This window comes from Biomphalaria glabrata, chromosome 13 (assembly GCF_947242115.1).
Source record: "Biomphalaria glabrata chromosome 13, xgBioGlab47.1, whole genome shotgun sequence".
Lineage (NCBI taxonomy): Eukaryota > Metazoa > Mollusca > Gastropoda > Planorbidae > Biomphalaria > Biomphalaria glabrata.
In genome coordinates, this window is record NC_074723.1 from 5709793 (window position 1) to 5726969 (window position 17177).

Here is a 17177-nt window from a genome sequence, read left to right on the forward strand (position 1 = left end):
ACTGCTAAAGAAATAAATAGGAATACTCTTGAAAATGAACATATTCACTATGCACATAATGATCATTATTATTATTTTTTTTTCGACAGGTATGCTTGAAAGCTTACACCCAGTTCTCGAATCTCTGCAGACACAAGAGAATGCACGCAGACTGCAGACAGCAAATTAAATGCAAAGACTGTGGCCAGGCTTTCTCCACAGTAACCTCCCTCAGCAAGCACAAGCGATTTTGTGAAGGAGTCATGAGAAATGGAATGAGAGGCATATACCCTCCCGAGAAGCTCTCCCCTCTTTCAATGTCTCCCAACGGCCAGGCACCCCACCTGAACCCATCTCTCTTCCCTAGCATCTACGCCGCAGCCGCTGCCGTTGCGAGGCCACAGTTTCCCTTTTCACCGTATCACCCATTCGGAGCTTTCTCTGGCCTTCTTCCCCAGGCATTGCCCAGTATGTTGGGCAGTTCGGCAGTGTCCCCCTCCTCTGCCCTCAAGTTTGCTGCCAACTTGCAGCAACTGTCTCCCGAGAAGAGATTAAACCTGTCTCCGGAGCCAGGAAGCATTGATTTCAAAATCCAGCGATTCTCGACCAGCTTTGACAAAGCTCAGATGCCTCGACCTGATGCTCCCGAGTCAAAAGCTGATCACAGCCCGGAACAAAGCGATGAGAGTGAATTAGACATAAACAGTGTCTCAGACAACGAGTCCGAAAGACCCTTTGTGCGCAAAAGAAAATCCGAAGATTCCAGAAATTGCTCAAGGGAAGCGTCCCCCACTTCAGAAAGTAAAAAGAAACCTGTAACACCAGAGTCACCAGAGGAACTTCAGGAGAAAAAAGCACATAAAACGCCATGCATTGCTCCACCTGGTTTTACCCAGTTCAGACCTCAATCTCCAATAGTGTCTTCAAAAGTCCAAGCAACGTCCACTCCTATCAAACAGGAATCACCTTTTGATTTCTCCAACAGTCTGCCCAAGCAGAATGGGCCTGTCCAGCTTTCATCAGATATCCACTCTGACATAGAATCGACACCTGAGAAATCCCAGAAAGATGACGCCCCGCTTGACTTAAGTAAGAAGCCCGTAAAGCCTATACCCATCTTGCCCATCGATGCTCCTAGGAAAACACACATCTATGGAGATTTAACAATGTCTCCAATACCTGCACCAATTTCAGCATCATCACCAGCCACATCCGTAACTCCATGTATATCTTCGTCGTCCATTTCATTGACCATCCCATCCGTGTCCATCCCAGACTCTAAGAGCAGCATGTCCAGCATTTATAATTACCCATTTAATCCTTTGATGATGGAGTCTTTCCTCAGGATGAAAGAGGATTTTAAAATGAGACAGGAAGTAGCATCCAAATTCTCCAGTCCATTTGCACGATACCCAATGCCTGGACCTACCGCGTTCCCTGGCCTTCATTCCCAGTTCAGTATGATGCCACGACCGGACATTGACAAGGTTCTTTCTCCTATGATAAAAATGGAGAAATCCGCCGAGTACTCATCGCACCACCATCAGCAGCACGGGCACCACTATGGACCAGCAGCTCCTGGAAAATCCAAAGAACGTTACGCTTGCAAGTTCTGCGGCAAAGTTTTCCCGAGATCTGCAAATCTGACGCGGCATTTGCGCACCCACACTGGAGAGCAGCCGTACAAGTGTAAGTACTGCGAGAGGTCGTTCAGCATCTCCTCCAACCTTCAACGTCACGTCAGGAACATCCACAACAAGGAGAAGCCCTTCAAGTGCCAGCTTTGTGATCGTTGCTTCGGCCAACAGACCAACTTGGACAGGCACCTGAAGAAGCACGAACAAGAAGGTCCCCACCTTGCAGACTCACCATCTGCAGAGCTGGAGGAGTGCGGCTCTCCCTCTGTAGAGATGGAAGAGTGTGACTCCCCCTCGGCAGAGATGGAAGAGTGTGACTCCCCCTTGGCAGAACTGGAAGTGTGTGAGGAAAGTGCTCTCACCAGCACAGACTCAATTCCTACTGACTTAAACTCTGCAGCGTTGAGCGTCTAGTACGGGTCATACCTAAGACTTTATACTGACTTAGTATATAAACAAACGCAGTACAAGCAAAACATTCAATAAGTATGTAATAAAATCTAAGTAGGTAACGCAAAAAACTGATGATGTTTGGTTGACGGCTACAAAGAAAAGCCTCATCAGCGCTGAGTAATCGAATTCGTTCCTGTAGCTCAACATGGACCACGCGCTTGACTTACCTGCGAAGAGCTCGCCAGTGACAATTTGGAAGACAAAGCCAAAAGGTTGAACAACGGGAAATCTCCGATACCGAGAACGAGGAATTGTGAACGTTGCTATTTCTTTACGTTTTGCCTTACAAAGCCATAGTATCGTTCAGGCATGTCCTGAGTATCGATACTTCAAGTATCGATCCATTTTTTTCTTCTTATTTAAATGTGATTTTGTTGGACCAATTTAGAAGTTGACCTTGCTGTCAATGTCATAACTGTTTTTTTTTTGTCATTCCTCTTGCTACATCTGATTAAAAAAACTTTGTTTTAGAGCTTTATAGACAGGAAGTACGTCTATAAAACATTAGAAATATTGATGTATATATTTATATCACAACATTTATTCCTAGTCTATCTTGTAATTTATGTTGCAATGACATATTCATATGTTGATGACTATCAGGGTTCCTGTTGTTTCATGACAATCTCAAGTAACATTTTTATGAAGTCCAAGTAACAAGCAAGAAGTTGTTCGCTTTATTTTTCCAAATATCCACTATTCTATACATTTAATGTATCAATCCTTATAACACTAGCTGTCGAAAGCATTAACTAGTCAATGTAAAAATTTAAAGACGAAGAAAGTACTGTAAAACTAAGTTTTAAAAAAGACTGTAAAACCCTTATTTACCGTGTACTATGGATACTAAAGGGAGTCAACTGTCTCATATATGAAGAATAATCTTGAAAACATTTTCAGACTGGTCAATGTAAAACAGATTTTACCATTTTTTTCTCAGCAACAGCAATAAGAATGTGACTTCGTAAGTCAAAACAGTAGACTAATATTAATGCTTGAATGTTTAGTAATACATTATGCAATTGTAGAAAATATGCAAATTGACGCGACTATGTGCCATTGTCATGACACTGAAAAAACCCGGGTCAAAAAAGTTTGTTTCCCTTGAAGTTGTGGGTTGTACTCTGCACAATTCATTCCATTTTCCTGTCTTGGAAGATTTGCAAGATGTTTAAAACTTGAATTCCACATTTAGGTTTCTGAAGAGATCATTCAGATTTGAATATAGCCTTGGTTTTGTCTGAAGTCTGGTCTTGAAGACATGCCTTAGAGAATATTTGAATATTGAGCTCGTTGAAATCTGAATTCTATTGATTATCTCCCTTCCTTCCTTCCTTTGCTTATGTAGTGATAACTAGTTAAAGCGTCAATTAGTTACTTATTTAAGTATACGCATGATTGTGTGTGTGTGTGTGTGTGAGAGAGAGAGAGAGAGAGAGAAATAGAGGGAGGGGGGGAGAAACGAGTATTTATGAACACATTTAGGAGCTCGTAAATTGAGAACCTTAATAGTTACAGAAACGTTTGAAAGAGAATTATGTAAACCTTGTTTATTTGTGTTTAGCAATAGACATAGTCCAATATCAAAACCACATAGCCCTACATTGGTCCAGTAACTATGTACTAGTAGAGCCCGTCTTTTGTGTGGATTCTTTTTCATGACATCGTGGTGGAACTCCTCGTTGACGAAGCAAATATTTACATTATTTAACCATAACTATGCTCTTTGTCATTGTAATTTTATGTATCATTCTTTCTGACGGGAACAAACTAGATCTATAGACATATTGTTTTGTTTTGTTTTTTTTGTATAGCTAGGTGTACATATTCTTATATTTATGTAATCATTGAACCAACCAATGAAAATGAGGACCAATGATGTGTAATTATTTAATTGTAAATGATGGTATGGTCGATGAATAAATATCCTACCAACGGGAGATCACTGTGATGTGTAATTGATTTTTTCTTTGAGTGATTTCCCCCTTGTATTGAAATGACTAGATTAGAAACAAATTGAACTGCTGAACTTTTTTCCCTCTTTCATAATCTCAATTTTATATAAAAGATATACATTTGATTTATACATTTGTATGTATAATAATTTTTTTTTTGATTTGGGTGATTTGTTCTTTTGGTTTCTCTGTATCCATTTGTTAAGAAATGATTTGTATAAATATGATCACAAAAGAAATTGTACATGAACTTTAAATCATAATTCTTACTTATAAGCCGCCATTGTTTTCCAAGACCAGTAGATCCAAAATGCAGACCCTTTCTTTCAAAAAAAGGGGGCTGCACTTGTGGGTGTCTTATTGACTCGTGTCTGGACGCCCTCTGATAATGTAGGACATATGTACGAATGTAATTGATCAGTGTTTCTCAATACAAGGGCGCCATTAGGTGTAATGACTGTAACTGTGCAATGACATTATTTGTTTAGTCTTTTATTATTAAATCTGTCAACATGTCAATCACATCCAACTCCTCCCCCTCCTCCGGAAAAGAACAAGAATCTATAACAAAATTTTTTTATATATAACATTTCTTTATGTTAACGCCCTCTTTTTTTCTATCTAGTCAGTTTTTTGTTGTTTTTTTAACCGAGAGAAAAACACCATCTTTCCAAAACAGTTTCTCTGTTGAAGCTTATTTCATTGGATTCAAAGAACAGATTGATCGTTTAACATTGAACAAAGGGTAAAACACATGATGAACACACAAACACACACAAACGCACACACATACACACACAAACACACACACACCAACACACACAAACGCACACACACGTATTAATGCCATCCCATAAGCTCAGATATCTGTGTATCCTAAGAATGGCATTAAACTTTATATGTCCATATGTCCAGCCATCCGACTGTGTTCAACTGTTCAAATCACCTCACCATTGAAATATTTCTTTTCACCTAACTACTTCTATTTAGTCTAGCTACTTTTTATTTCAATTGGTAAGGGATTTTCCTAAAGCCTCAAAATGAACCATATTATATATTCTGTACTCAGGGGCTAGGGTGGGAGGAGAATCCTACATGGCCCCCACTTGAAGGGGGCCTCCAAATGAGTGTTCAAAATTTTTTTCACATTAAATATTACTCAAAATGCAGGGGCCCCGAAAGAGTTCAAGTCCCCCGGGCCCCCAAACTATCTCCGATTCCTAGCTACACCACTGCTTGTCCTTAACTTTTAAATATGAAATTATTTCCATGTATGCTAAAATAAAAAACAACAACCAAACAATGATGTAGAAACGTTTTGTTAACATGTTTATCATTCATTATAACAAAAGCTATACGCGTATTTCACTCGATTCTATACTATGTTTAATTTGATAAGACGTATTCACTTTTCATTATATCTACTGGGATGTATTTCTTTCCATTTGTTTTCCTTTTAAGATTCAGAAATTTTATTTTGTTATCTGTAAAATATATTTGACATTTAAATATATTTCTCATTAAAAATAAACAAAATGTGTGATGAAAAAATGAAGAAAAATTTTTTTTTGTCTTTTTTCGGAATTTTCCAAAAAATGTATGTTTATATATTTGTATGTTTGTATATCTGTTTGTTACAGTTTTTTTTCTTGTGTTGTATGTTTGTTGAGAGGATTTATTGGTTACCACTTGAAATGTACTAGGATGGCTGTCTGGTTCGAATCCTGCCCGCCCCATTCTCCGCCCCTCTGCAGGAGGCTTGAGACAGGGTGTCATGAGTGTCAACTCTGAAGGAACATGCAAAATATCTCAAACAAAACAAAGAAAAAAAAATTCATTTAGAAATTAAATTAGCGTAAATAATATTTAACAAAAATTAGAACAATTCTTTTAAAAATAAAAAAAGTCCCACTATAAATATATGCACCACATACAGTGACAAGCTCATAGAAGTTCATTATGCAAGCCAAATATTCGCCTGCTTAGACAGCAAAAGGGGGCGGGCGCGGTAGCTGAGGGGTAAAATGCTTGGATTCCGAACCGGGGGTCCAGGATTTGAAGAGTGGGATTTTTAATTTCGGGATCTTATGGCGCCTCTGAGTCCACCCAGATCTAATGGACACCTGACATTAGTTGGGGAAAAGTGAAGGCGGTTGGTCGTTGTGCTGGCCACATGACACCCTCGTTAACCTTGTCCAAAGAAACAGATGATTTTTACATCATCTGCCCTAAAGACCACAAGGTCTAAAAGGGGAACTTTTTTTGAACTTATAGACAGCATGAGCTAGCTAACAAATAATGAAAACAGAGCAGGGAGGTAACCAGGTGCATGTTTCACCATTTCTTTCTTAGAACTGTGAAACAAGAAAATCATCTTTGAACTATCATTCATATTTAATTATTATAAGGATTGTGATACGTGCTGTAGAGTTAGAGATATTAATTTCTATTTCTATCTCATCCTTTCTCTCTTCTCACGAGTCTGTCTCTCTTTCTTTCTTTCTTTCTTTCTTTCTCTTTACCTCTTTGCGTGAATGTTTCTGTCTCTGTTTAGCTCTGTCTCTCTTCAGCTTTTGTCTCCATTTAGTTTTATCTCTCTTCAGCTCTGTCTCTCTTTAGCTCTCTTTCTCTCTTCAGATTTGTCTCTCTTCAGCCCTGTCTCTCATTAGCTCGCTTTCTCTCTTCAGGCTTGTCTCTCTTCAGCTATGTCTCTCTTTGGCTTTGTCACTCTTTAGCTCTGTCTCTCTTTAGCTCTGTCTCACTTCAGCTTTTTCTCTCTTTAGCTCTGTCTGTCTTTAGCTCTGTATCTGTTAACCTCTGTTTCCCTTCAGCTTTGTCTCTCTTTAGCTCTGTCTCTTATCTTTCCTTCTCTCTTTAAATAAAAAAAAATTCTTATTAAAACTCAATGAAAATTTACGTACAATATTTTGGTAACTGAGAGCTTAATAAGATAAGATCATTCCATTAATTCCCGAACTTAATATCTGAGCCACAAGAGGAAGCCCGGAACTGTTTAAAACTAACAAGAAACGGGGCAAAGGCGAGTAAGAGGCGAATAAATCAGTAAGTTTCATGCAGAAGGGGCTCATTAGCTTGGCTGACTATACACCCAGGAGAAGGGAAACTCTTGAATTCAAACCTCTGCTGCCTTGCAAGCAATAGCCAAACATAAGAAAAGCTTGTGAGTCAGCCGTGAGGAAATATTTGGAGCTGGCTACCCATAGACAGTTTAACCTCAGAGCTATGCCCTAGCAGAGCTTGCGTCGCCGCTGACGCCAAACTTTAACGACACTTTCAGTTCCTTTGAATACATCAGCTGTGTGTAGAGGAGGGGGGGGGGGCGATGTGTGGGCGACATCGTTCTGACCATAGCTAATGCCCAGGCATTCATCTCATTTCCATGAGATGACACATAGTCGACTGAAGGAGGCCATATATTTGATTAATCCAAACCAACAGACATTCAGTTTGACTACCGTCGTATACTTCAGCATTACTGCTGTAACAATAACAACATAGTCGCTAATACAAACATACATAAAAACATACACACGACAGGAACAAAGAGCCCTAACAGGAACAAAAAGCCCTAACAGGAACAAAAAGCCCTAACAGGAACAAAAAGCCCTAACAGGAACAAAGAGCCCTAACACTAACATATAACCAGCGCTTCTTTTGTAAAAATGATTTACATGTTTCGGATGTCCTTCAGAGTTAAGATAATCTACTACCTAGTCCAAACCTTTCTCGGGACGACTGGGGATGGCAGAGGACAGGGCATAAACCCGGGACCCCCAAGTTGACCGAACGACAGTCCATCGTGTATACCGCACGATAAGGAAGCCATGTTAAAGCCATGTTAGTCGGAAGCGTGGTCGAGAGGCTAAGTGCGCTTGAACTTGGCTTGGCTTGAAGAGGGCTCGAGGTTCGACACCCGACTCGGGCAGAGCTGTGTTTACTGAGCACGGAAAAACCTTGTCCTAAATACCCCCACTTGTCCACAACTGAGATTGGACCAAAGCGCTCTGAGCATGCTATAAGCATGAAAGTAGAGCTATATAAAAGCCATAATTTTAATTTGGCTTTTATATAGATTCTACAATGAAGGACTGACCGTGGAAATCTGTCTTTGTTCACTTTAATTTTAAACGAGTTCGAATCTTGATGAAGGCTTGGATTTTTAATTTCGCAATTTTTTGAGCGCCTTTGAGTCCACCTAGCGCTAATGGGTACCTGACATTAGTTGATGAAAAGTAAATGTGGTTGGTCGTTGTGCTGGCCATTCGACACCCTTGTTAACAGTAGGCCACAGAAACAGATGACCTTGACATCATCTGCCCTATAGACCACAGGGTCTGAAAGGGAGAGAACTTTACTTACTTTGATAACAAGAAAAAAAATATTTTGGATCCTCCCCCCCCCTCTCATTTCCCTCCTTTTTTAAAAAAAAATTATCATTCTAAGTCTATTTTTCTTTTTGAATACAATGAAAGAAAACTGTTTCTCTAATTGTTCATTTTTTAGAGATTTTAATTAACTTAGCAGCCAATTAAACTCTAAACCCTAACCCTTTTTTTTTTTTTTTGCTTGTATCAAATACGTCATCAAAGGTCTCATTTTTTATTAGTATTATTTTTTTTTTATACTTTTTTGTTTACCGGCGAGCACGCAGGGGAGATAACATTGAGGAGCAAACAGTGACATCTGCTGAGCTGATCCTTCAGTAGACGCGCAGACGACACACACTCACACAAGAAATATTAAAGGCGCGGAGATCGAGCACGCGACCCTACGCTGCACCGCCCGACGCCCACATATACCTAGCCAGGTCGAACTTAAAGAGATAAGATAGTCCGGCCAACGTCTCGTTTGGAAAGACGGCACCAGATGGTGGTAGAATTGGTCAAAGAACCTTTCCGTTAATTAAAAAAAATTAATACGTTTGTTACTCAGTTTGTCTGTTTATTTATCAAATCAGTCATTGGAAGGACGCAATACAAAAATAGCAGTTGCAGTTGGTTCTAGCGAGACCAATCATCACAGAAGACCTGAACACTGACCTTCAACGTCACAACCTGTGGGCGGTTTGTTCCAAACAAAATTATTTTGTTCTTGTGTTACTTTATATTTTAGTACTTTACAATCACATTAATTTGATTAAAATTACAAAAAGTGAACTATTGTTGAATAACCTTTAGTATAAATATATTCAATGCACATTGCTGATAGAAGGACCAGTAAACATCTACCAAAAATGTTGCCTTTAAGTCTTCCTCCCCCCCCCCCATTTCAAAGTACAAACAATCATATAAAGTAGCAACGTCAATTGTTTAATTCAAGGTAATTGACACTTTATGTTCTCTCACACACACAAACACACACACACACACAGACTCACTTTGGAAGTTTTGACAAGGCGATAACGTGTGTAAGTATAGCCCCTGTGTGTATGTGTGTATTTGTATACGAGCGTGTGGAGCGTATGTGTTTATGTGTAGTCACAGCAGAGTGACAGTAAATATGCATCTTATTTACTAATTAATTTAAACTCTACACTTTGACGATTAAAGCACACACACACACAAAAAAAAAGCTCCGATATGTAACAGGTTGTCAACTCATTCGCAGTATCAACATTAAAAAATCAAGATTCTGTCGCCGCTACAAAACTGTGTCAAGTCTTGCGATAAAAAAACACGCAATCGACGATAGAAAAAGCAAACACAACGTGACATATAAAAAAAAAATCACTTTGGACCACATGTGGTTTACGGGGGAATCATAGTCCTAAGGATCAAAATTGCGCCTTAGCGTTGCGCGTAAGCTGATTTCGCATTGATGCATTCAACTAGGGTACATTTAAATTTACATCAGCTGTTTATTAACACATTTTCGAGAACTCACTTAAAAAAAAAAATTTTTTTCTTCTGTCTAAATCAGGGGCGTATCGGTGACAGAAACGCCCCTTGCTTCGTCGTCATTAGCTGCCAGTGGTTGAAGATATAAGATATAATCTTGAGGCTCTTGTAGTATTGAAGCCTCCGCATTAACTCGCATTAACTTGTCCGGCGTTCGTTATACGGCATCTTGCATCCTCGCCTCGCGGTTAAATGTTTAATGGCGTGGTAGTATTAATGTTAAAATTATGCAAATGGTTGGAGGGGGGGGGGGGGTTGAAAAATAAGGTTAAAAAATATTAATTGAATAAGTTACGAAGTACTCAGGGACAATAATGGACACAGGGAGAGGAAAAAAGAGCAGGCGTTATTATCTATTAGTGACGTTCAAACCCAGATTGATAGTTTGCGGTGTAAATATCTTAAAGTATTTAAAAGTTGCAATTATTATATTAAAGTAAATTTAAAGTTTATCGATACAATGCTGACGATATTGATTTCTTGGACATGGGTTTTAAAGTTGAACATATCCAGCCAAGCTAATGTGTTTAGGTTGAGATAATATTAAGAGAGACCTATAACTACTATACCATATTGAGACTTGATAAGGCCCTAATCTATTTGAGATATGGGATGCTATTGTAAACCTCTATCCACCAAAGCTCTATGCTGTTACTACTCCATTATAGCACGGTCCAGGTATCTGGCAGTGCTCAGTAGGGTTTACCAGTCTTCCCACAGGACAGGACCCAGCATGCATCAGTATTGTTACGTATTAATCATAAATACCTTTTACCGCGCGACTATACAAAATCTGCTAACATAAGGAATAACTTGTTGGCAAGGCAACGCTTCATCTAAACTGTTGTGCCGTCTAGAAACCATCATAAAAAGGGCATCAAAAATTACACTCACAACATTACCACATTTAAAGGAACTTTTTGATCAAAAATGTCTAAGGAAAATCGAAAAAATCTTGGAAGACAACGGCCACCCGCTCCATCAGAACTATGTCAGGTCGTCGCGAAGTGGGCTGCTGTCAATCAAAACAAGAACAGAGCGGTACGTAATCTCGTTCGTAACTTATTCGGTCAGACTATAATACACTATATCAACGCCACTTCTTGATCAGGAAACATGAAAAGGATCAAAATGCCTGTGTGTAGTCGCTGAATAAACTCTTTATGTTGTCTGTTGTATTTATGTGTATGTTTCTGTTGTGTTGTCTTTATAGGAGAAAAAAGTCCTAATAATCAAAACAAATTTCCATAAGGATCAATAAAGCAGTCTTAGTCTAAGTATTTCTGAATCTTCTGTATGTACTTGTAGGCACACAAATAAAAACACTGCAAAGAACTTGACGACTCAACTTTCAGCTTCATATAACTTTATTGACTATTAACTCTAGCAATTCGTCACTGTAACATGCAGCTTGAAGACTGTACAATATCTGTCAGTTTACAGTTAGCTATACTTCGTTGCAATTCATCTCTTCTCAACTTGCATCGAGCTGTATTCCGTTCTACTCAGCTGTTCCGAGTTGTACTCAACTCTACAGATCAGAGCCGTACACGTCTTACATCGACTGTAACGGCTCAAGTCCACTGTAGTTCACTGTATAGACTTTAACGACAGTAGTCTACTGTAGTTCGCTGTATAGACTTTAACGACAGTAGTCCACTGTAGTTCGCTTTATAGACTTTAACGACTGTAGTCCACTCCAGTTAAACCCTAGTTAACTTGCATCGAGCCGTACACATCTCTCTTCTGCTGTTTCGCACTGTAGACGACTCTACCGACGACTGACTTGTCACAATAACTCTCTGGTTTATATAGAGCCAATAATCGCTTCTCCAATGTAGCAGAAACACTGCTAGTACCTTCTGGAACATCACGTGAGGGCACGTCACATCCTGTCTTTGTTTATACACGTAGATTCCAGAGAACACTCGCTGCAGTGTCATCTCGCCGGGGTCACACGTTGACCTCTACCTCTCACTGCTCAGTTGTAACAGTATTATCATATACAGGAGCAGTCGTATGTTCAAAACCATTTCTGAGTAACCTGCAGTTGTTGAGAATGTGTTCTACCGTCTCCTAAATAGCAGTGATCTGGGATCGCGGTTCTCTCACAAATTTGTACAAATACTCCTCCTTCCCTAGTGCTATTAGAGCATAGTTACCTGAGTCAGCCAGAAAAAGACAATGTCTTGGCAGAATTTATGTCATTGATTAACATGCATTATAAGATTGACATAGTGATACGCGTAGGACGTAATCATTTTCCTTTTTGAAGTAACGTCTGTATTTTATAAGATAAGATCCTAGCAAAATAGGTTTCTATCGAATGCAAGTAAAGTTCCCCATTCAGACCAGATCTATAGGGCAGATGATGCTAAAGTTAATTGATTCTTTGGCCAACGGTTAAAATCAGGTCATTAAAGTTGGGTGGACTCTGGGGCTTCATCGCACCATTACATGTGCTGCTATTCCTTTCTCTATTCTTTCTTCGATAGACTCTATAGCGTTCCTGACTTCTTCCATTTCGATGATGTAGTTGCTTCCGAGTGTATATGGTGTCTACCGATTCGTCGTTTTCCGTTTGCACCGAAGAGTCTGACTACCTCACCATAGCCCAAAGTTAACTTGGAGCCATCCAAGAAGACCTCGGATTGGTGTTCCTTGAAAAGAATAAATTTTTTTTTTTTTTTTTTTTTATTTAGAGAAATGGCGAAACTTTGTCATTAATGTCATTGTTGCGGAACACTAGGTTTTAAATAAATTAGGTAACTTTAGTTTTTTTTCGTTTTAAAAAAAATCTTTAATATTTGGGGGCCATTAAAATCACTTCTAAGGCCGGCCCTCTCCCAAGACTTAATACTCTAACATTAACCAACACTCTCCCAATCATTAACTTTCTAAAAGTCATCAACACTTTTCTTTTTCAACCTTACTTCAGTTCCATCACAAATTAACAAAAGTCTAAGACTTGTTCAGAGTATTATGTCGGTCCTTGTGGATGATATGTGTGGTGTGTGGTGTGTAGTGTGGTGTCCCTAGGTGTTTTGTGTTGTTGGTGATGTGTGGCCCATGTGCAGATGTATGGTTACTTTTTATTGATGTGTGGTAGATGTGTATGGCTCATGTTGGTACTGTGTGGTTTTTGAGGTAGATGTGTGTGGTTCATGTTGGTGAATTGTGTGGTTCAGGCTGGTAATGTGTGTGGTTTATGTTCATGATGTGTGATTTGTGCTGTTCATGTTGTTGCTCATGTGTGGATGCATGTTTCGTTTTTATTGATGTGTGTGGTTTATGTTGGTAATATGTGTGGTTCTTGAGGTAGATGTGTGTGGTTTATGTTGGTAATATGTGTGGTTCTTGAGGTAGATGTGTGTGGTTTATGTTGGTAATATGTGTGGTTCTTGAGGTAGATGTGTGTGGTTTATGTTGGTAATATGTGTGGTTCTTGAGGTAGATGTGTGTGGTTTATGTTGGTAATATGTGTGGTTCTTGAGGTAGATGTGTGTGGTTTATGTTGGTAATATGTGTGGTTCTTGAGGTAGATGTGTGTGGTTTATGTTGGTAATATGTGTGGTTCTTGAGGTAGATGTGTGTGGTTTATGTTGGTAATATGTGTGGTTCTTGAGGTAGATGTGTGTGGTTTATGTTGGTAATATGTGTGGTTCTTGAGGTAGATGTGTGTGGTTTATGTTGGTAATATGTGTGGTTCTTGAGGTAGATGTGTGTGGTTTATGTTGGTAATATGTGTGGTTCTTGAGGTAGATGTGTGTGGTTTATGTTGGTAATATGTGTGGTTCTTGAGGTAGATGTGTGTGGTTTATGTTGGTAATATGTGTGGTTCTTGAGGTAGATGTGTGTGGTTTATGTTGGTAATATGTGTGGTTCTTGAGGTAGATGTGTGTGGTTTATGTTGGTAATATGTGTGGTTCTTGAGGTAGATGTGTGTGGTTTATGTTGGTAATATGTGTGGTTCTTGAGGTAGATGTGTGTGGTTTATGTTGGTAATATGTGTGGTTCTTGAGGTAGATGTGTGTGGTTTATGTTGGTAATATGTGTGGTTCTTGAGGTAGATGTGTGTGGTTTATGTTGGTGATGTGTGTGGTTCATGTTGGTGATGTGTGTGGCTCTTGAAGGAGATGTGCAGTTCTTTTTAACGATCTTTGATCAATGTATGGTATTAGTTTTATTCTAGAATCACTACATGAGAAGGTAACAAAAATTCATTTATGTATGACATTTATACGGAGCTGCGGTGTGTTATTTCCTCCCGCCTCTTTTCTTTTCTCTCAGATAATACCGTATTACGGAAGGTTAAAAGGGAAATGAATATCAAACGCAACTGAAGATTTACTGCCTTGGCGTCTGGCGACCATCTGACGCTAAAGATTTTTTTTTTGTTCTTCTCTAGTGTCATTCCAGTCGTCGTATCCAACAAACATCAGAAAATCGCCATTATCAGTTAGTATCCAAGTCTTTCCTCTCATTTCTCGACTATCTAAACAAAATAGAGCAGTGAGATTCATAACAAACGAATATTCACATTTGACTAGAGTAACACCTTTACTAAAATCACTAAATTTAGAAAGCCTTCAGGACAGTAAAAAGTAAAGTAGCAATTATACATAAAACATTGAACCATAATCTTCAAATACAAAAACAAAATTTAATAAAATACTCAGAAAGACACAAAGTTAATGGAGCATTCCTCGTCCCATATGCTAGGACCAATTTGTACAAATACTCCTTCTTCCCTAGTGCTATTAGAGCATGGAATGGGTTGCCTGAGCTAGCCAGGGAAAGCAGTGACTTGGCAGAATTTAAGTCATTGGTTAATATGCATGACTAAATGCATGACGCGTAGGACGTAATCATCTTCTTTTTTGAAGTAACGTCTGTATTATATAAGATAAGGAGAAGATCATCAGTTATATTATAATCAAATCTTTCTTGTATTTATTCAGATTAAGAGTGGAGTATCAGGCACCCTTTATGTTTGTCAATCGTTGGACACAGAAACAGATAACCTTAACATCTGCCTATATATCGCAAGTTCTAGAAGGGGAACTTTACTGGGTTTTTTTTTCAAACATAATTATGAGTGCTAACGGGACAGCAAGCCTAAAGTCTTTTAGAGTAATAATGAATGAATATAGCAAATGAGAAATCAATGCCTTGACAATCTAATGTATACCAAAATATTGCTGTTTTGAGATTAAAACTACAAAAGAACTCTAGGGCTTGTTTAGCCTAAAAGGAGAATGTTTAAAAATTGATCTTTCTCTAAGGTTGAATGAGACTCCCAGTTCAAGACCTTTCTTGTGACAAGTCAATGTCAAAATGTAGACACACGGCTCGAGACACTAGTCTATTTCATCTTGTAATCTTTATAATCTGATTTGAAGGGAGGGCGAGTCGTAAATCGCTTGGCTGCCAAATCAATGGTCTCTAGTTCGAATCCTAAACGAGCCTGGGGATTCTTAATGATTCTGTGGTTATATTACACGAGGGTGTTAATTAAACTATAATGAAATTGTCGGAAAAAGTTAAGCTGAAGGGCTCTTGAAACTCTAGGCCAGCAAGACGAACAATATAGTTTCCCCCTGCCAGCTTACTAGTACATATAGTGTTCTCTTTAGGGGGAGATCTTTAGATTCAATCTTCTACAATATTCTATTAACCAAAAACCTTTTTATTTTTATACTAAATTCTGCAGCTTTTGACTCAATTTTTTAAAAAATTAAATCCTAGACTAGCGTAACTTTAAAAAAAAATGCTTAAAATTAGTTTATACTCGAGTTGAGGAAGCGCGGTGGCTGAGCGCTAAAGCGCTTGGTGTCCCGGGTTCGAATCCTGGTGAAGACTGGGATTTTTAACTTCGGGATATTTGGGCGCTTCTGAGTACACCCAGCTCTAATGGGTATCTGACATTAGTTGGGGAAAAGTTCTTGACGTAAGTCAAATCGTTATCAAAGCATGACTGTACCAACAATAGTTAACAAGGATACGGTAAGCAATAAGAACTTGTACAAACACCTAATGAACGAACTTCATATTATATGTAATGGGCGCGCTGAGTGTGATGAGGGTGCAGACTGGAGGCCGCCTCATTGAGACAAGTCATTGACAAGATTATTGTGCTGGCACAGATGCAGCTTGGTTCATGAACAAGATTTACGACTCTGAGATTGCGCCCCCCGCCTCCCCCCCACCTCCTCTGAGTAAGGAAGATAATCACGTCTTTGACTTAAGACCACTGGTTGAATACGTCACTTGTCAAGAATTGAACGAAATTAAGTCCCCTGCCTCTCCCTTTTTTTTTTTTTTTTTATAAAATGGAGACTTTTATCAGAAGTCAACTTCAACATTTTTAAATTTCTGCGTGTTCAGAGTTTCGCCAATGTGAGGCACATTTTGTGTAAGGGTATTGTGTGACCAGGACGGTGTTAAGCTCAGAAACTGTAGAATTTTAAAAAACTTAAGTTAAATTTTGAAATACCGGAAGTAAGTCTTATCAAACATAGTCTATAAAATGAAGTTATTAAAAAAAAAAAGAGCACTGAAAATAATATTATCTTCTTATCTTATACATTATAGACGTCACTTCAACAGAGAAGATAATTACTTCCTACTCGTATTTACGTGTCAATCTAGTCGTGCATCCACGTGACGTAAAATTTGCCAAGTTATTGCCAAGTTGCTGGTTTGCCTGGCTGTTTCAGGCAACCCATTCCATACCCTAATAGTGCTAGTGAAGAAGGAGTACTTCAATCAATTTGTCATATGGAATAAGATATGTACTTCTTAAAAAATATCTTTTATAGAATTGTATTAGGTTTTATATCATATTTGAAGATTATGTTTTTTTTTATGTAATATCTACTTTACTTTTAACTCGACTATCCCGAAGAGTCTCTAAATCCAGTGATTTTTACTGAACGTGTTACTATAAAACAGCGGTTCTCAACCTTTTAGCTCGGCGACCCCTCTTTACAATCCCACACTCTGCCGCGACCCCACCCCCTCCGCTCAGACACACAGCAATAGAATAATAGACAAAACTATTCATTTTTTCGATGGTCTCTGGCGATCCCTGGCAAATCGTCAATCGACCCCTAAGGGGGGTCGTGATCCACAGGTTGAGAAACCCTGCTCTAAAACCAGATGTTAAAAAAATGTTTTCCATGTTTCGGAAGTTCCTTCAGAGTTGAAGATAATTTACTTCCTAGTTCAAACCT

General features: G+C 38.8%; 1 protein-coding gene across 4 annotated transcripts in view; it reads left to right on the forward strand.

The window, feature by feature from the left end:
- Positions 1-4684, forward strand: part of LOC106075262 (MDS1 and EVI1 complex locus protein EVI1-A-like) — a 111076-nt gene extending 106392 nt beyond the window's left edge. For all 4 annotated transcript variants that reach the window (XM_056008095.1, XM_056008096.1, XM_056008097.1 and 1 more), the window contains one exon: positions 90-4684. In XM_056008095.1, the coding sequence (XP_055864070.1) occupies positions 90-2030 (1941 nt within the window). In that variant the 3' untranslated portion in view covers positions 2031-4684. The remainder of the gene's footprint in view (positions 1-89) is intronic.
- The last annotated feature ends 12493 nt before the right edge of the window (positions 4685-17177 follow it).